Source organism: Strix uralensis, chromosome 1 (assembly GCF_047716275.1).
Source record: "Strix uralensis isolate ZFMK-TIS-50842 chromosome 1, bStrUra1, whole genome shotgun sequence".
Classification (NCBI taxonomy): domain Eukaryota; kingdom Metazoa; phylum Chordata; class Aves; order Strigiformes; family Strigidae; genus Strix; species Strix uralensis.
Window position 1 is genome coordinate 71121654 of NC_133972.1, and position 20654 is coordinate 71142307.

The following is a 20654-nucleotide window of genomic DNA, read 5'->3' on the forward strand; positions in this document are numbered from 1 at the left end:
CACTTTAAGTATGTTTTGTTTACAAAAGGAATTCCTATGCTTTTTAACACAGTGTTAAAGATATTGCGCCTCCTGTTTGTTTACATATGATGTTCGATCCATGTTGTCTTCGTTCACTCGTACTGATTTTCCTCCCTACAGGGGGCTAACATATCGAAGGGCTTTTTTGATTGCCTTCAAGTTTCAATTGAGTTATAATAATAACAGCCTAGATACAGAAAGGTTATTAAATGAAGTGTTGTAAGAGGCTGCTGGCCCAGTTCTTTCCTTTCTAGCCAGCAAAAATAAGGAGAAACTCCATGGTAGCTAAAATTCAAATGGATGTCAGGGTAAGCAGGACCTACAATAGCTTCTGCAGCAGTAGCAAGAGCAGAACAGCCACCTCTCCTCCCGTGGCTATCACTTTTTAAGGAGTACTGTCTGTCCAGACTCCACATACTCCACACTAAATTCCTTTGCCCAGCAGGGGCTGTTGGAGGCACATGAATTCCTCTGGACATGTGAAGGGATGCAAGTTGGAAACAGACGCAAGCCTCTTTCAGGAATACAAAGCTCTGCAAAAGTTGGAAAAGGTGTCATGTTGGAGTATCTTTGTTAACAGCACATCTCCAAAGCCTCTAAGGAAGTCTATACTGTCATCGATACAGTAAGCCCTTCCCCAGGCCTGACTCGCCATCACTCACACAGTAAATATGCAAAGGTGGATCGGGCACAAACAGCCCCAACCTCCAGTGATGAAGGATGATCCCAGGAACGCACCACCTAGCTCACCAGCAGAAGATGAGGTTGGTTCTTCCTCAAAGTAATCTGAATGCCTTGAGACGAGCAATAAGGGTGCAGAGGAGTATGGAGACTATACTGCTCAGGCCTACTAACATGGAAAAATAGGCATAAAAGCCATATGTAGGGAAATCATCTCCTCTTCATCTACAGAAGTTGACCCTCATGACTAACAGCTGTTTAAGTACATACGTGAATCTTAAAATTCTTGCTTAAATACCTGCAGAACTGGTGACCAGTCTGAAAAGGTTCCCGGTGCAGAATTCCCTCTTGCAGACATGTATTAGAAGGAGACTGAAAACTGTTTAAGCTCACACTTGCAGGCACAAGGTAGGAGAACATTTATAATAGAGGCTGGCTCAAGCAGATGCTGCTCATCAAGATAATACACACTTCCTATGTACATACAAAAGCAATGGCATGTTTTTGGACAACCATTCAGAAATTTAGGAAGAAAACAGGATGTACCACACAGCTGAATTCTGATGGTATGTGTCAGCAAGCTCAGTTTGAACATAAAAACACTGTTGTAAACACTCGCATTCATGGAAGAGTGCTACAGATTTAATGTTAAGTATGAAATGATTTAATTTTGGCTTCCATTTGCAAGCTAATACCTTCTGTAGTAAAATGTCTTCCAGCAGTTACATGAACACATAAGTTTAGAACAGCATCAAAAGAAACCGATATAATAATTACCAGTACTTCTTTTTTGCAGGATCTCTCCTTTTCCCTTGTTCTTCCATCAAACTACGTAGGAAATCTAGCAGATGTTTAGCTCACATGCTTATTTAAACATGGTCCAAATAGGTCAGTATTGTTACATATGTTACTTTGGTGAAGACGTATTTCCTGTTCACATCTTGCTCCTCCATCCTATCCCAATTCTGAAACTGTTTTCCAAATATGTTTTCAAAGAGACATGATTACCATTTCAGAAATACATATCTGACATAGCAGCTCACAAAAGTAAACATTTATTTAATACCAAATAAAACTAAGGTCCTTCTAGGTGTAACTTGCAAATCCAAGGCCTAAATCTGTGTTTATGTAAACTGATCTGGTGCTCCAGATTTATTCCTGACATATACTGACATGAAATGACAACAGAATGAGATTCTTATGAAATAATTTATTCACCTGCACACTGGACACGTTACCATTCTGATCCAAGAGCCAAGGATTGTGATGTGTACTGAAATCCACAATACATTAAAGCTTTCTACTGAAAGATGTCATATTACAATACTGAAATTCTGTATTGATGTTGTTACCTGTCAACCACTGTGATATGGTAGCGCTACCCCTTTACAGTGCTGTGACTGAGTGACATGAATGAATAGAAAGCAGACTTTCCTGGTATACATAGTTTTGCAGTGACTGAACCTCAAAAGCAGGGTGAGTCACCTGAATCAGACTTACGCAGTCTTCAAAATAAAGTTCTAGCTGAAACTAGACCTTTTCTGTATATTGAAAATACTCTACAACAGCAGGCACTCCAGAGAATTGACTCCACTTCTGAAAGGCTTGTATCTGTGTGTAGGATCTAAACGTTTGCTATCACACTAACCTCACAGTTTTAATGCTGAGGATTAATATATGTACACTATAAATTCTGTACACATGGATACGATTGTATTACAGTAACACTATCACTTTCATACTGCTAGTTTAATTTCTGCTTTTTTCCTCATTTTCTACCTAATGTCAAAGATCTGATGTATAGATGAAGGATGACCAACTCTAAGCTTTTGCTTATCTACTGAATCTTATACATATGGTTGTGAGCTCACAATGTACAGGACAAAAAGGTCTGAAGAAAACATCATCAATGTTTCAGAACAACTGCACGCTTGTGACTTTCCTTAAATGATTCAAAGTAATTACCACTTATTGGGGAAAAATAGAAAATTAAAGCAAATCAGCCACAAAAATATCACAGGACTAAACTAAAAATACAAACTAAGAGCCAAAACCAAACTAAGTTGCCAAAACCACATAATATGAAGAAAGGCTTCGGCTAGTATGCAAGAACAGTGACATCTTGTGGGGGTTTTACAGAAGTGAGTTTACAGAAGGACAGAGCAAACTAATCTGCAATGTTGTGTAATTAAAAGAAACACTACTGCAATAGCTTATTTAATACATATACCATTAATAATATTTGGTAGAAATTAGGCTTTATTGCTTTTATAATGAGGAATGAAAATTTTAAAAAAACCGCAGATAAATAGCTAGTAAGAAAAACTTTCAAAACAAAAATTGACGGAGTGGAGTCCAAATAGCTCTGCAGCAGTTTCCTCTGCTCTCCCAGGAAGTAGTTATATTTATCACTTAAATATTTCTCATCCAATATAATAATGACATAAGGGCAAAGTTATAAGAGACTAAACAAGGAATTATGTTGCACAGGCATACAGTCAAACATAAAAATGGCATCCATATTACGTGTTTTTTAAAAACACACACATAAATATTTAATAAATAAAGCATGGATAATTATGCTGTTCTTTTCCACTGATTAATAGACTACACCAAATTCCTTATACGTACTTCTTGAGAAAGCAAAGTTATATTACAATGGAAAACTGAAATAACATCTCCTACTTTCCAGTACAGAATGCAGTATTTGGACCCTTCAGATTGTATCAGAGTATATGAGTTTCTGGAACAAATCTTCAATCACTGTAAAGTGTCATAACTCAGCCAAGATACTCAACTCTGACAGTTTACAACAAGCAAAAATGTTTTGATTTTTTTTTTTAAACAAGTTTGCACCCAAACTAAGTTATAAAAACATAACATTTACAACCTGGAAGATGATAGATTTTCCTACCATAATGTTCATGTGTTCATCTTATTTTCTTTTACCTGAGTAACCTAAGTAAACAGATTACAAGGCAATTTAAACATATTAGCTAATACAAGGTTTACTGGACTTCTCATATATAGAAATGTACTTTGACACTATTTGCAGTTTTACAAATACAAAATGAATAAGAATTTGAAAACATATTTACTGAGCAGCCATGTCTTTGATATCTGTACAGATCAACAGGTGCAGTGAAGTTATGTACAGAATTTATCATTTAATTTTTAAACAGCTTTTGTGACACCTGACTGTAATGTGCATTTAAAGAACTGCTGTCAGCATCACAGATCTGTAATTTACTGGTGCCAGAAATGGAGAATACAGAACAGGACAACAGCTCCTAAAATAATACTGTGCTATGCAGACATCTGTACATAATTCAAATAGTGCATATTACTCAATGTCTGATGAGGAATAATAGCTGCTAATACAGACACGGGCATTTACAGGTATTAGGTTTGTTATAGTAAGTATGGATGAATGAACTTTTCCATATATAAACATTAAAGGAAAGAACTTGAATTAGGAAGTTATGTAATAATTAAAGAAGGGAAGTTATGTAATAAATAATGAAACTTTCAATTCAACTTGCAGATTAGTACAGTAGGAAAAAAATCCTTTACAGTAGCAATGAAACCATTCAGAAGCACTGTCAAATCAATGGGAATTCAGTTTTATTTTATAATCATACCAACTGAACATAAAAAAAAAATCAACATGAAAAAAATTAGTTTATATCTGATAGTCTTGTTAGTATACTTCTGTGTTATTGTACCTGTCGGATGTTTCCTCCTCTTTTTGTGCTCTATTCACTCTATCACTTTTATTATTTTTTTTAAATTTCTTTAGTCCAACAACATAAATCCGTAGACACTAAAGCACAGTGAATGTGCAATTTGCAGACTGGTGTGAGTGAAAAACCATAGGAATATAATTACTTTTATGAGGTAAGCTTGGAGTAACTTGGAGGAGAAAATTTGCGCTTCAAGTACTTGAGAATGTAAAGTGGAAGACAGCTTACAACAGTGATTGCTGACACTTTCCACAGGAAGGTCACAGTTGTGATAAAGGCAACATCTGCAGAAATAAAAAGGGAAAATAAGTAATGGGAGCTGGTAACATGGAAACTGGAACTTCCATAGTGCAAAGTCAATATAACTCTCAATTGTTTGCTTATGCCATTGTTCAAGACCATGCAGAATTAAAAAAAAAAAAAAAAAAAAGGCAAGAAAACAACATAAAGTTAACCTCAACATTTTGATTTTGCCTACTATTTTCTTCAGCCAGGAACTTCAGAATTCCTTTATGGTCCCTACACTGTTTTGCAGCACAAAGTAATTTTAGGGGAAACAAAATCTCAGTTTAAAAGCTTTCTCATAATAAAAAGCTAAGCCAGCTTATTTTTCTAGTAAGAATAATTTTTTACACACTATAATACAAGTTCCCAACCAGAAATTCTGCTAACATTTTGGATCCTTTATTCCATATTCAGATTATTTTTCTCTGAAACAGTCACAACAACTAGACTGAATGATTCTTAAAACCTTAGAATTAAACAAGAGCCCAGAAATTTAAAGGGAAAATAACATAGTGATATTGCCACAAGCCATAGTGGAAAGAACTATCTTTTGTGACAAATATTAACAAGAATGGTGACACTCTACACTTGCTACTGAAATTTTTTGATTACATTTGTGATGGTCAAAGTCATACTTAATTATCATGGAAAGATCCCAGAACCCAGGTAACCTGAAGAATTGTGGTTTTTTGCTTTTTTCCATTATTTACAAATGTGTATATTAAATAATTTATTACTCTTTAATGAATTGTTAAAGACTTTAAAAAAAACTTCAAGGAAAGTTAAAATTCACCTACCTAAGAAAGCTCCAAAAGACACTCTGCCTATACCTGTTTCACAAAGAGGGAGAATGAAAATGAAAAGATAGATTTACAGAAAATAAACAAGTTATGTGAAAAAAACCAACCAACCAAACAAAGAAGTTAGCTACACAGAACGGAAATGAAAAAGTTGTTAGTAGCAGTAACTGGAATATTATTGCCTTTCACATGACAATCAGAATATTTTAAACAGCAATTAAACCAAAACAGTTTGAAAATACAGAGATTTTATATTTGGTCATGTTTTAAGGTTGTGAGTAGGTAGGCAGTTTTGTTACACTTGACTTCAAGGTATAATTTACTGTATAAACAGCTTGATCAGAACTGTTCTAATGTGAATGAAAATTCACTTCAGAAAATGTAGTAAAGAAATGCTTTACTGCTCCAACTTTACTCATTAAAAATATTTTGTATATTAGATTTCAACATATAAACTTGTTACACAGTTTTAGTATAAGCCTGCTTAGACATACTAAAAGACTATGTAATATATCACAGAGACATATCTAATGAGGCCATTGTGTGCAATTAACTCAGAAATCTAAAAACTGATTTAATTCCATGAGTCAGAGCTGTAGAGCAGTATCAAATATTTTAATCTTTTTGAGTGCCCTGTCATAATTTCTCTGGGAGGAGATGATGCTTATAAGTAACATCATTGAATGAAACAGTTTATTTGCCGATGAAGTAAAGAACTATTGGACCGGATTGTTTTCCCTGATACATGGAAGTTGTTTTACACCTTGAACTGTAAACCATCACTTAGGTCTATACTACATTACATGCACAAAAATGGCTCCCTCCCCCCAGTTATAATTTGACAGATTAAATAAGAGTAAAGCATTAAGCAGAAGTGAAACTAACAGAAATGCATTTTCCCAGATTAACTGATGAATAACACAGTGTAAAATACATCTTTACAAAAGCCCATGAAATTGCAGCCTTTTCAGTACCCTTAATTATGAAAAATACAGAAGTTAAGTCCCCAGGCATGCAACCATTTATGTACTCTGTTGCTTGGACTTGTCCAACAAATACATGAGGATAGTAAAAAACTCCTCTTTATGCAAAGGTTTGCAAGAAACAAGGTCCCTGCACTTCATACACATCTGTGAACACCACCTAAAGGTGTTTCTCACTGAACAACACCTACAAAGGATGGAAGGACTGTCTGTCACCAATACTAAATTCTTACAAAGGTGAAGTAGCAAGTTCTGCTTTATGAAGTTCCTGGAAGTTTGAACTAAGGAGCCAGTACCTGTATCTGTTCTTGCTTGTTCCTTTCATTTGTAATCTGGCTGTGGAGATTCAGGACTCAACCCAATAATCTCTATTAAAGAGTCTAGGCATCAGTGTCAGAAAACAGAAAAAGGTACTCTGGCAAACCTGAAATAATGTGCAACATGAGTACCAAGAGCCCAGCAGGGTTGTTTCTTCATTAAAATTTGACTGCTGAGAAATCTGGGAAGTAACAGAACACCTGGGACAGGCAGCGAAGCATTTACTGATTAAAAAAAATTATATTATATAAGTACATTACCCTAATGTTGAACATCTGGGACATGAGAGAGTGAAAGCAGAACTATGAGACTCCTAGAAACTACCATATAACATTTAATTCTGCTATGAGAAGTGACAATTGAAGAAGGGCAACTCTATTCATCAGCTCCTGGAAAACGGAGAGAGGAAGAGCTGGATTCTACCCCTTGTGAGGCATAATCAAAATTGTTATATGTATTTCTGTAAAAGTTATATTTGTAAAAATCACATTAAGACTGAGATCGTTGTTTTTACTGAAGAATAATTTGATACGAAATCTGTATTATTTTGATGCTCAGATCCTTGACTGTTAAGATTTGCAGTTAAAATGTGTTCTTTCATCTTGTGAACTGTGAACAATCATAACCTTAAGACACAGTATAGTATACTGCAATTTAATGCAAAGCAAGCTTAATATAAGTTTACTATAATTATGAAACAATGATTCTTATATAAAGTATCTACCCTAATAGCCTTCTGCCTCACTGAGCAATACTTCAGCTCTTTTAAGCTTGTGGGTTAGATCTAATGAGATCCACTTGGTCTGGCATACGAAGTAATTCACCAACTCAGTGAAAGATGCTAATATTTTTAAAACTGTATTTGCAGCATAGTGCAAATCTCAAAGCCAATTTAAGGTATGCAGTTTGGACTGTGAAGATATAGGTCAAGGATGGGAGAAGCATGCATGCTTTGAGTAAAGTTTATCATCTAGATAAATCATACTAACAGGAATAAAGATTGTCAAACTGTAGAAGAAAAGGGTAAGAGAATATTTTAAACCCAACATTATTTAAACTTAATTTCACCTCAGTCATATTTCTTATGGAGAAAGCTGTATTGCACAAAGCATAACATTGCCTATTCTTAATTTAAAAAATGAGAAAAAATATTAAAAATATAAAGCACAGTTCTTTGCTAAAATACTTTTACTATTACTCACCAAAGTATTCATTTAGAAATGCAAGAGAGGCCACATAGCAGCCAAGACTGAGGAATTCAGCCACCACCATTAACCAGTGCCACGTTCGTATGGTCAGTGCAACCATCAAGAGCTCAGTCAAGATTAGGGCAGTGAAGGAAATGGCAACGACATGTACAAATTCAGATTCAAAAAGCAGCAGGGCTCCATACATCAGAATACCACCTAGGCACACAAAGGCACACAAAGTTAACAATATACTGTGCAATAAAATTTCAGTGTACCAGTTTTTACAACTGCACACTGAACATTTGATTGCTTATTATGAAAACTTGCTCAGTAATTTTTTTATAAGGTAACATTGATCTTTCTAAAAGAACAGAAGTGATATTTACTGTACTTTCTGCATTTGAAATAAAACAACCAAAGTAAAACTGTGAAGAAATAAAACTATTAGAAAATTAAACACCTTTTAGTGCCATATATCTGATGAACTGTTAATTAACCTGATTTTGTCAAGTGCTACAAATAAATGAGATACTGTTGAAAGTGTAATTACTTTTAACTGATTACATAATTCAGATTTCTTCGACAGTACTTCTGTCATTCCATGAAAGAAAACTACTGTGTAAATAAATGCAATGTGATAAGCACTCATTAAAATTTTTCTGGATTAGCATTTAATTAAAAACATGTCCTTTTTTAGGTGACATGCATCAATAAAAATACCAGTCCACACTGTGTTTTGAATAGGCCTGGCACACTACTGGAATATCGATTTACGAGATAAACAGAAAGCAATATATATAACTGCTGATGAAATGTTAAGCTTTGGGAATTCAACCTGCAGCTGAAAAACAATATTGCTAATAGCAGACAAAAAATTCTCAGTTCAGTAAAATTAGGATTCTCTCCTACCTTGGTAAATACTGATTAAAACCCAGATGAGGAAAGTCTTAAATGACAAAGATCTTCCCTAAGGAAAACAAGTGAGAAGACAGTTAAACACAACTTTTTTTTAAAAGAAAAAAATCTCCTAAAATCTACTCAGTTCATATATTTTTAATAGTTAATCACTACAGAGACATTTTACAAGTAAAATAAGCAGTCTTTGAAGTGATATAGGCTAAAAAGCTTCTACTTGTTTTTATGATTCTTCATTGCAATCTTGTATAGAAATCACACAAGTAAGGCCTTAAACAGCAAAGATACTTTAGCTTGTAATGCTCTGGCTGGTTGTCAGAGGGATAATTACAGTAAAAATAGTTTATTTTTTATTTAAAATGTTTTTATGTCTGTTTCATAAAACACAGTCTTAAAGAAAAATAGCATTGTGTACCTACTGACCTAAACCTCAAAACCATCATTCCTAGTCACTTCTAAATGTTGGATAAACTGTCTATTTGCATTCATACAATAAACATGACTAATCTAAGTTTTCAGCAAGTAACTATTACCTAATACATTTTAAATCATCTTGTGATTGTGAATGTTATAGATTGAAACATATACATAAATCAAAGAATAAATGCTGTACATGTGCATATGATTCTTTCATTCTGTGAGGGTACTGATGAAGTATGTTAGAACTGCAGAGTTGAAAGGATACACATTTAAAAGGATAAAATGGCAAACAAAGCAGCCATTTTGCCACAAAAGAAGTGATCACTCTAGAACAGGCAAGAATCAGCACTTTACAAAGAAATGTGCTTCACTGCAGTAGAAAGTGATGAGTTAACTCTTTCTATTACTTCAGTAGATGCTAAAACATATTCCTGGATAGACAGAGTTCATGGCAAGGTGCTAAGGACATTTTCATTACTCTGTATACAGCCTAGAATGTGGGTGACAGACTGAACATACGGGAAGAAATACTTGTACCAGCACAAAGAAACATTAGATTTTTTTTATTTCTTATGAGTACCTACTCATTGTCCTTTGAGCACTGGACATTGATTTCCACCTTTGACCATAGCTCCCAGTTAGCAAGATTTGTGAAATAAGAATGAGCTTGAGTTTTGGTTCACCTTTATGGACTCCCGAGTCTCCAGGGAACGCTGCACAACAGGCTGTGAATCATTTTCAGATGAATGCAGGGAGCCCTTGTACTTTCAAATTTTCACCAGCTTTTCTATCTATAACACCACAGAAGCCACAGTAATACCAAATCAGTGTGTCCTCCAGGGCATGTGGCCACACCTGTCTCTTCGAACTTTGCTAATTTTCTCTTCTTCTTCTTGCACTGGTACAAGCGTCTGTCAATGACTTGTGCCAATATATCTGATTGTTTTAAAAATCTAAAAAGCATTCTCATCACTAGCATACCCCAGAAAAGAAACCAATTCCCAGGAATACAATTAAGTCCACATCAAGATGTGTTTGAACAATACTACCTGAGTAGCATAGGTAGAGATTTGCATTTAGAGTCCATAATTTGAAAAATGATGTGCAGAAATATGTAGGCTTCATAGTGTCACGACTAAGGCAGCATGATCATAAATTGTTGCAATAAACACTCACATTACCTTGTAACAGTGAAGTCAAATATAGCACATAAATAACTTTTTGTACTACTCATCCATAATCATTCACTGATCACCATCTGCCCCACACAATGCGCTGAGCTGTACTCTCCAGTCCTCCACATTCTGTTTTGTGTTTTTTTTTTTTTTTTGTTCTGAAGAGAATTATTTGGGTTCTACTTACTTAATATTCATAGAGGTGCAACATTAGCTGGGAAAGCCAGTGATTCAGCATCTCCAAGAACTGTCATTTAAACCTAAACAAAAAATTTAGCCTGCATTCATCTACCCATCCTGGGCAGTTTTCGAGTACAGGTTAACTTTTGTCTTTGGAAATAAGATGCTTCCAAGTTCCATCAACAGGTTTCCACAGGCAAGCTTACAACTGCCTTTAGCAGGTGTAAAGGCATGCTTTTTTGAGATTAATCATAGGCTGAAATCTCACAAAGAAACTTTAAAGGTTCTGAAGAGGAGAGAGAATCAAGAGCTCCAGAGATGAGAAAAAAATTCTCCCAGACTAACATAGCTTATTTAGTACAATTAAAAAGACAAAGCCTCTGAAAAGTCTGGACCCTCATTGAGTAGAGTCTGCTTTTGAACTTTTAGAAACGTCTTCAAAGAATCTGTCCTAAGAAGACTATCTACTTCTGCCTTGGATCATAACTTTTCTAGCTGACAGTTTAAGATGGAGTGGAAGTACTTTTCAAAAAATGTATGGAAACAGAATCTTGAGGTTTGTTTCACTTTGGTGGGTAAAGAATTATATGCTTTCATTGTTTGCAGATATGTGCAAACACACAGAGAGCACTATCTACAGATGGTTCAGTTAAGATTTATCAGTTATCAATATCTGTTATTTAAAGGAAGTCAGCTTTTGGAGTGGTTAGTAGTAATTTCTGGGGGTTGGGGGGGAAAAAAAAAATCTACAAATTAATCTACCTGTTAAAAGGGAAAAGGAGTTGTGAAAAAGCAAGCATAAATAAAGCCAGACTGAAAGCAACTTTTACATCAACATACCTTCACGTTTGAATTATTTAGGTTCAACCATTGGTGACTTAACAAATGTATGAATAAAACTGAGTGGAACATTTGGTATCACAGATTATTTTCATAGTACAAAAGTCTGCATTACATTAGTTGTGCATCTGTCTTGCATGGAATACCTTAAGAAAATGTAAGAATTCCCAGTTTGGCACACCAGAGATTTCAGCATTTGTTCATATCTGAGCACTGAGGACATCCATACCTTTGTGAGATCCTTATAAAGTTCTGGATATAGCAATGCCATTTCTGGCTTCACATCCTGATCCAATACTAGAGAGAAAACTGGAAACATAGTATATATGGTTGCATACCTAGGTGAAAGGAAAGCACATAAATAGACACTTTTGTATGATACGATTTTAAACTGACCTACTGAGTTCAATTATTCTTTTTATGTAAGGGGAATTAAAGTGGTGGTTCTACCCAGTACTGAGGCAGCTTACCAATACATCTTTACAGATGCAGCCTGCTCTTGCACTTTTGAGAGTTGCCAGTTCATGAGACGTTACAGAGCTTTTATAAATTCAAAAATACTAAATACATTTCTTTCTTCTATATGTATCACCCAAGCTTATCACCTGTTACTGTAGAACCTGTGCACTTGCACTTTGGACAACTAGTTCAAAGACCTGACATTTGAATTCATCCACTGATGATGGTATGAAAACTGAATAAAAAACAAGCACTATATTCCAAACATCATGGTATAGGTAGGTGGGTGAACAAAAGTCTTAATAGCTCTGTCAGTGGCTTTGGATTTTAGTAGGCATGTGCCAGATTCATACTTTAGAATGTACTTTCCTAGAACTTAGCACAACTATTTATAAACATTTTGGAGAGGTCTACTGCTTGCCTCTGCAGTCTGGTATAATCAGACTTCGATTTGATGATGCTTTAAGTTGTTATTGTTTACAAGGAGTATAAAAAGAAGCTCTTAGGACAAAAGAGGCTGAGAGCAGGGACAAACCTGAATATATTCATATCCCTCAGCTGTATGACTCGCGGAACCATGTTACTAAAGCAGCTTCTGCAACATAACCAGGATGCTCCTAATCCTGCATACATTCACCTGAACGGAAATCTATGTGGCAGACTTGGGTAGCGCACTCTTAGAGGAAATTTCATAGTCAGTAGGTTCAGCTCCATTTTTAATAGAAGAATCTATGATTCGCACTGAGGCTTGTATGGCAATCTATGTAATAGCTGAAACTGGTCTGGGAGATTTCCTCTATTGTTTCCACACTGTACGTGAAAAAGGTGATATGGTATTTTCTTCTAAGGTTATGTAAATCCTTCTCTTCAGAGAGGTGATAATGAGGCTTCCCCCCCTCACATAGTGCATCTTCAACCTAGTTTGACTTTTCTTTGTGGACTCATTCCAGGTCTTGGTAGCATACCAATGATAAATGTATGAAAAAACGTGGCAGACACCAACTACACGATGTTATTTAAGATTAGTTTGCTATATTTATTACCAGATATCGCAACTGCTGGTTTTGACTTACCCTACCATTAGGAATCCTTGGTACAAGGGAACAGATGCAAAATAGAAGACTGATGAAAATACAGCCTACAAAAAGCAGATAATTAAACATATTTAATATAATTCTGTAGACAAAACGTTACAATAAAGAAAAAGTAACAATAATGGTTGATAAAGTTTTTGTGACATTTCAAAGACAGACATAGTGTTTTTAACTATTTAGAAAACAAAGTTTTAAATACCTGCATAGTTGAAATAATAAGGCCTCGGTGCATGACAAATTGACCAAGTGCTGCTGATCTTTTGTAACTGTTTCGTCCATGTACCATCAGCAGTCTACCTATGTGTTTAAACTGTGTGATAGAAAAGTCAGCTGCTAGGGAAGCTTGTTTTCCCTCCTGCAATAGAACAAAAATATTACAAATATGAAACCCAGTGTAAAAGATATGTTTCAAATTTCAAGTTCTAAGTGATAATTAATTTTAAAACCCAAATCAACCTTGCAACAACACACAAAGGACAATTTTTTGTGCATATTCTAAGATGCAGTGGCTGTAACAAATAAGTTTAATCGCCTATCCTGCTTCTTTCAGGTAAATGCTACACAAAAGTAACTATAATGTTTTCTGCTTTTCATATTTAGAAAGATAAAGCAGAGGACATAGAGACAAAGAAAATATTAGTTCAAAGACCAAACATTTTTATCATCTTACTGGACACTTTAATTAGAAATGATCAATTCACTACTGTTTAAGAATAAAGCTTCTAATCCCATCACTATACTACTATGTGGCACATAGTTGACAATGAAACTGTTAACATTACCTTGCCTTCAATTCCAATTCCACAGTCTGCTGCTTGGATCATGCTGACATCATTTCCTCCATCACCTGGAAAATGTCACTGCAATATTCAGATCTTCAGAGGTTCTACTCTTCTGGCCTTACAGTATTTTAGAAACTTCTTATATACCTTTAAATTCTTATAATTAATCTATGGATTATGATTAATCACTTCAGCAATCAAGACTTTTTCCTGTAGAATAAGGAAGATAACCATACCTTTCTCATGCAATGGCATTTTCTGCTAACATTTTCTGCTAGCTACATAATACCTGACCTTTGATAAAGAAGGCTCTTTGGTTTTGTTTCAACTATTTCTCAATGGTGCCATCTACTGCTTTACAGATTTTAGCTACTGCAAATGAAGATCGTGCCAACAGTTACCTATTGCACACGTGCGTTTTCCAGTGTGGTGCTGTAACAGTTTCACAATATGAGCTTTTTGGGTGGGAGAACATCGGCAGCACACTACAGCAGGACACTGACAAGCCAACTCTACAAATTCGTGCTCATAATACTTCAGACAAACCTAAGGAAAAAAATACACTTGCATTTACTTACAATTAAATACTACTACATGCAGTTTAACACAAAAACACAGTATAAAGATTTCTTTTATGAATTTTTGCTTGCACAACATCCATCTGGGAGAAAAACCACCACATTCTCCTGACTATGGCTTCATTATTTTAAACTGACATTCTCTTTCATTTAGGGAGCCAACATGCTTTGGGGTTAAGAGAAGAGACAATACTAAAGCACGCTGCATACAAATTACATTCTCTTACCATACAGGAGACCATAGAACCTATAACATTTGCCCATCTAGCAGATATATCTTCTAATTAGCACCCAGTAAAAAACAAAAGTACCTCTAAGGACAGATATTGGAAAAAGAGTTTAAGAGCATGAAGACACTGATACTTTACTTTTTGAACATAAGCATATAGATGAATGTAATTTGACAGAAACCAAGTTCTTACCTCTAGGGAGTCCCCAGATACCACCAAGGCACAGTCATGCTTCCTCCTAAAGGCATTTAGTTCTAAGTGAGCCTCTCCTCGAGTTGTAACCTTTAATAAAAAAAGGTTTTGTTAAAATCTTAAAAAACCCCTGCCTAAATAAATCAGATTTTGAGAACTTATACCCAGAAGTCCTTGGTTCTTCAACAAGTGTTTTATCCCAGTGCAAGCCTAATACCCATGGGATGTGACTACAAGCCTCAGATCTTATGGAGTTATATTCAAGCTGACCTCTCCACCTTGGTAGGACTACAGAAAAAATAGACAAAAAACCAAGCAAACTCCAAACCTTTTATTTATTAACCAGTAAAATATATTCTTAGAATAATTCAAAATGTTCATATTAACAGTTACTTCAGTTTAGGTAAGTAGACACAGATTTCAAAAGGCACATAAAAATACTCACTAGTACTAATCCTTTTGGACCCTGCATGAGTATGCAAGCAGGATCAGGTGGCATAATACAAAAGAACTATATCATAGATTTTTTTATTTACATAATTATTGTTTCAGAAAGGCCCAGCTGTGAAATGCAAAAAATGGTCAAAGGTTACCAAATGGATTTTGTGAGGTTTTGAGCTAGAACACAGAACATGAAAAATTTAAATTATAAACAGATTTTGAGGAGACTGGCAGTTTTGTTTTCTTTTTTCCCCAATAAAAGATCAATGCATTCTAGAGCTATCATGCAAGATAAAGTTCCAAGCACAGAATAACACACAAACATTGATTAAAATTATAATTTTGGCTTTGTCAGCACTTTGATTAAATAACTTTGAAAATATATGAGTCTTAATTACATTGAAGGTGAAGTTTTGTCTTTGGCCCACTACCACCCAGAATTAGATACAGACCAAAGACCTTTCTCCCTCCAGTTGGGCTCTACTACACATAAAATCTGAGTTACATTAAAAAGCATCTGCAAACAGAAAAACCCATACACATGCCCCAGTTCAGAATTTTTTTCTCCTTTCCCACAATTACAACATGTAAAGAGAAATCTCCTTGTCTGCCAACTGTGAGGAACCCTGGATTGCACTGGCCCATTACAATCTTTCTGCATTACAGAGATTAAGAGATGTCAGCACTTGGTGCACACTGATGAGCAGTGATTGCCCTCTCTGTTCTACCTTTCACCCAACAGAGGTATTTTTTTTTTTAATTTGTAAATACCTCTAGAACAATATATCAGTAAATTTCATTACAAACTGAAGAAGCTGAGACATTTAAGAATAAAAAGGAAGAGCATTAAAAACAAAATGCATATTTTTGGGAAGACAAAGTAGTAAATAATTTTTTATTTACTGATTTATAACTAAACCAGAAGTGTTAGAGTGCTTAATATTTTCTTACATTAATCCAATAGTTATTTCTTTACAACAAATACAACCGCAGAAATAATTCTGTATAAATCCATTTTCTAACTAATTTAAAACTTGGCGTACTCTAAGTTAACACAGTTTTATGCTGATCACTTATTACCAGTTGAGGTAATGAAAATAAAAATCTGACTCAACTAAATAGATTTTGTTCAGAAAGACTTAATTTGTGGTGTTACAACATGGAAAGGTCAACAAAAATTGATCTGAAGTTTTATCAGAAGCATTAATAATTTAATTGCAAATAGTAGTCTGCAGGGCCTAATTTGCCATTCTGATGCTTCAGAAGGAACTACATTTACATGTAAATTATATTCATATAATTATTTCTGTAGGTGCAAGTGTTTCATTTAGAACAAACACAGACATATTATGTCTGATCACATAGCATCAATCAACGTCTGGAAAATCTATTTTTCTTTGGCTTCAGTAGAGTTGATGCTGTGAAAATATAACCAAAGTGTATAGAAAAAGATACTCAGTTTATCTTTCTAACAATTATCTTAAACAGTCTGTTAATAACATGCAAGTATGTATTATGATATAAAAAAAAAAAATAAATCAGATTTTATTATATTGATTGGAACTCCATCTATACAGATGACGCTAGCATCACAGTTTAATTCAGGATTCATTCTGTTTGAGTCTAGAGAGTTCTATTAATGTAAATGCTAGAACAGGCAAGAACCACATTCAGATAGCCTAAATTCCTGGACACTCTCATACTGGCTCAGCACCTCACATAGACCCCCCTCCATCATTATTCAGAGGTACCTTACTGTGAAGAGTGTAAAATGCATGTTGAACCTGGGTCACCAAAATACGGCTACAAATATTTCTGTAGCATATCAACAAATCTAGAAACAAACACCCTTAAACAGAAGCAATGCTTTGTAATTCTACATCCTTGAACAACAATTTAAGTACTACTCTCTTGACTATTATTATGACACTCAGCACAATAACCCATGGATTTTCAAAAGGCAGCCAACTCCTAAACGAATAAAGCAACATTGTTACTAGCTGTCCTTTCATGAACCAACAAACTTTAATTATACTTACAGGTCTGAAAATGTGAACATCTTGAGTCCTAGACACTAAGTGTGAACTTTTCGCAATGCAAGTTGCTGTCTCCAGTTTATCTCCTGTTAACATCCATATCTGCAACACAATGTAAAAGTTTAATCCATTGGACTATGTGTGTTCTCCAAATCTAAATGACATTTCTCTTCAACCTTTTCCTGGTACCTTTTCGAGTTAGATTACAAGAATACACTGATATGTGCATTTTTAACTAAAATTAATGAGCATTTTTTACTGCAATAACACACAAAGCAGAAAAGAACTGACTTTACTTCAGGCAGTTCCACTCCCCTTCCCTTCCCATAAGGCCCGAAGTTTCAATTTACATGAAGACAAAGTGAAATTCTGAGGAAACCCACTGGCATACCTGAACAGCTGGGAAGGCATGAAAGCCTTTCCCTATGGCCCTGATACTACCTTGATCAAAGGAGTGAGGATGCAAAGGAGTGAGGATACAAGAGAGATAACATTTGTCAACAAAATGATGCAACGCAACAGTATGTGACCCTAGTGAGAACCTATCACAAAGCAGCAGCCAAGCAATGAGACAGCGTACGCTGGAGGAAGAGCTACAAGCCCCAGTGCTCCAAAGAGATCCTGCCCACTGACCACACAGAACTGGGATGAAGGCATTAAAGTTTAAAGACTAAGGTTAAGTATCCATCTGTTCTTAAAGTGAGACAGCTCCCTCTCCCTCAGCCCCTTAACACTAAAAGTTGAAGGACATGTTTAAAAAGAGAAAAAAGCAAGTCCCTGGGAACTACAGACCAATCAGTCTCACTTCTGTGCCTGGCAAGATCATGGAGTGGATCCTCCTGGAAACTACGCGAAGGCACATAGAGAATAAGGAGGTGATTGGTGACAGCCAACATGGCTTCACTAAGGGTAAATCGTGCCTGATGAATCTGGTGGCCTTCTATGATGGGGTTACAGTGCTTGGTGGATAAAGGAAGAGCAACTGATGTCATCTACCTGGACTTGTACAGAGCTTTTGACACGGTCCCACACACCATCCCTGTCTCTAAATTGGAGAGATCTGGATTTGATGGATGGACCACTCGGTGGATAAGGAATTGGCTGGGTGGTCGCACTCAAAGAGTTGTGGTCAACATCTCAGTGTCCAAGTGGAGAGCAGTGATGACCTCAGGGGTCTGTATTGGGACAGGCGCTGTTTAACGTCTTTGTTGGTGACATGGACAGTGGCATTGAGTGCACCCTCAGCAAGTTCGCTGATGACACCAAGCTGTGTGGTGCAGTCGACATGCTGGAGGGAAGGGATGTGCCATCCAGAGGTACCCGGACAGGCTTGAGAGGTGGCCTGTGCAAACCTCATGAAGTTCAACAAGGCCAAGTGCAAGGTCCTGCACGTGGGTCGGGGCAATCCCAAGCACAAATACAGGCTGGGAGATGAGTGGATTGAGAGCAGCCTTGAGGAGGAGGACTTGGGAATGTTAGCTGACAAGAAGCTCAACATGACCCTACAATGTGTGCTTGCAGCCCAGAAAGCCAACCATATCCTGGGCTGCATCGAGAGAAGTGTGAACAGCAGGTCGAGGGAGGCGATTCTCCCCCTCTACTCTGCTCTCGTGAGACCCCCACCTGGAGTGCTGTGTTCAGCTCTGATGCCCCCAACATAAAAGAAGGACATGGACATGTTGGAGCGGGTCCAGAGGAGGCCACAAGATGGAGCACCTCTCCTATGAGGACAGGCTGAGAGAGTTGGGGTTGTTCAGCCTGGAGACAAGAAGGCTCCAGGAAGACCTTATAGCAACTTTCCAGTAACTAAGCGGGGCCTAGAAGAAAGCTGGGGAGGGACTTTTTACGAGGGCATGTAGTGATAGAACAAGGGGTGATGACTTCAAACGGAAAGGGGGTAGGTTTAGATTATATATAAAGAAGTAGTTCTTTACTGTGAGGGTGGTGAGACACTGGAACAGGTTGCTCAGAGAGGTTGTGAATGTCCCCTCCCTGAAAGTGTTCAAGGCCAGGCTGGATGGGGCTTTGAGCAACTTGGTCTAGTGGAAGGTGTCCCTGCCTGTGGCCAGGAGGGTTGGAACTAGATGATCTTTAAGGTCCCTTCCAACCCAAACTATTCTATGATTCTATGACATCTGGATGAAATACCTTCAGCCCTAGACCAAATGAAACAGACCACACAGGAAGAATGACTTAAGCTGCAGGAGTTGTTACTGGATAGTTATTAAGTTAACAGTTGCAATTTTATTAAACTGTAAGCCTCTGTCTTCCTCTTTTCCTGTACATCTCGGGTAAGATCCTTTTCATTAGTGTCCATGTGGCCCCATAAATGAACAAAAGATTCATGTTTTCTCATCAGTAACCAAGTAATCTATAATTTTATGACCTATCAACAGCTACTATTGTTTTTCCAGCCTGCTATAATGTTGGTTGTAATTAAAGCCAGAACAGTTTTAATGTTCTGAAATCCTAGAACTAATCATTAAAAAAAAAACCCCAAACACTAAAAACTGTCACACTGTTCTATACCTATTTGTAGCCAGATATACCTACCAGTCAGAAGTGACCATATATAGAAGAAATATCGAAAGCAAACAATAAAATACTATACATGAAGTATTAATATGTAAGTACTTTGCACTAGTCACACCATACTAGAAATTAATTTGATGTAATCATAAGGCTTTAATCCATACATATATTTTCTAATTGTGCACACCACTGCATTACCAGCTAATTCACCTGAAAGCCTGTGGGGAACAGGGATTAATTAAAAACAGAACAACAAAATAGCAGATATGAGAAGGGGACTCTGGAGATTATCTAGTACAGCTCCCCAGTTCAAAGCAGGGTCAGCTACAGCAGGCTGCTCAGGACCATGTCAAGACAGTTTTGAACATCTCCAAGGATGGAGACTCCACAGACTCTCTGGAAGACCTGCTCCAGTGTTTGAACACACTCACAGTAAAAAATTTTCTTCTTATATTCAAGTGGAACTTTTTTTATTTCGGTTTGTATCCATTGTCTCTTGTGCTTTCACTGTGTACCACTGAGAAGAGCCTGGCTCTGTCCTCTTTGCACCCTCCCTTCAGGTATTTATAGACATTAATAAGATCCTCCTGAGCCTGCTGAACTTCACCCTCTCATAACTACTGTAGATGGCCAAGGCCATCCCCTCAACCAGCTTTCACATCCCTGACCAATTCCTCTTCGTTTGTTAGTATGAGCACTAGTAGAGCATCCTTCCTTGTTGCATCCTCAATCACCTGTGTCAGGAAATTACTGTCATTG

The 20654-nt window shown here is 36.4% G+C and overlaps 1 protein-coding gene across 4 annotated transcripts in view; it reads right to left on the minus strand.

Moving 5' to 3' along the window:
• Positions 1–2943: 2943 nt before the first annotated feature.
• The window catches only part of ATP9B (ATPase phospholipid transporting 9B (putative)), a 172258-nt gene continuing 154547 nt past the window's right edge, over positions 2944–20654 (minus strand). For 3 of the 4 annotated variants that reach the window (XM_074870554.1, XM_074870536.1, XM_074870565.1), the window contains 11 exons: positions 17367–17465; positions 14887–14976; positions 14288–14432; positions 13887–13951; positions 13304–13459; positions 13084–13148; positions 11781–11889; positions 8931–8988; positions 8034–8237; positions 5528–5560; positions 2944–4729 (listed from right to left, as the gene is read on the minus strand). In XM_074870554.1, the coding sequence (XP_074726655.1) occupies positions 4593–4729; positions 5528–5560; positions 8034–8237; positions 8931–8988; positions 11781–11889; positions 13084–13148; positions 13304–13459; positions 13887–13951; positions 14288–14432; positions 14887–14976; positions 17367–17465 (1161 nt within the window). In that variant the 3' untranslated portion in view covers positions 2944–4592. The remainder of the gene's footprint in view (positions 4730–5527; positions 5561–8033; positions 8238–8930; positions 8989–11780; positions 11890–13083; positions 13149–13303; positions 13460–13886; positions 13952–14287; positions 14433–14886; positions 14977–17366; positions 17466–20654) is intronic. The other variant, XM_074870545.1, reaches the window with a different exon arrangement.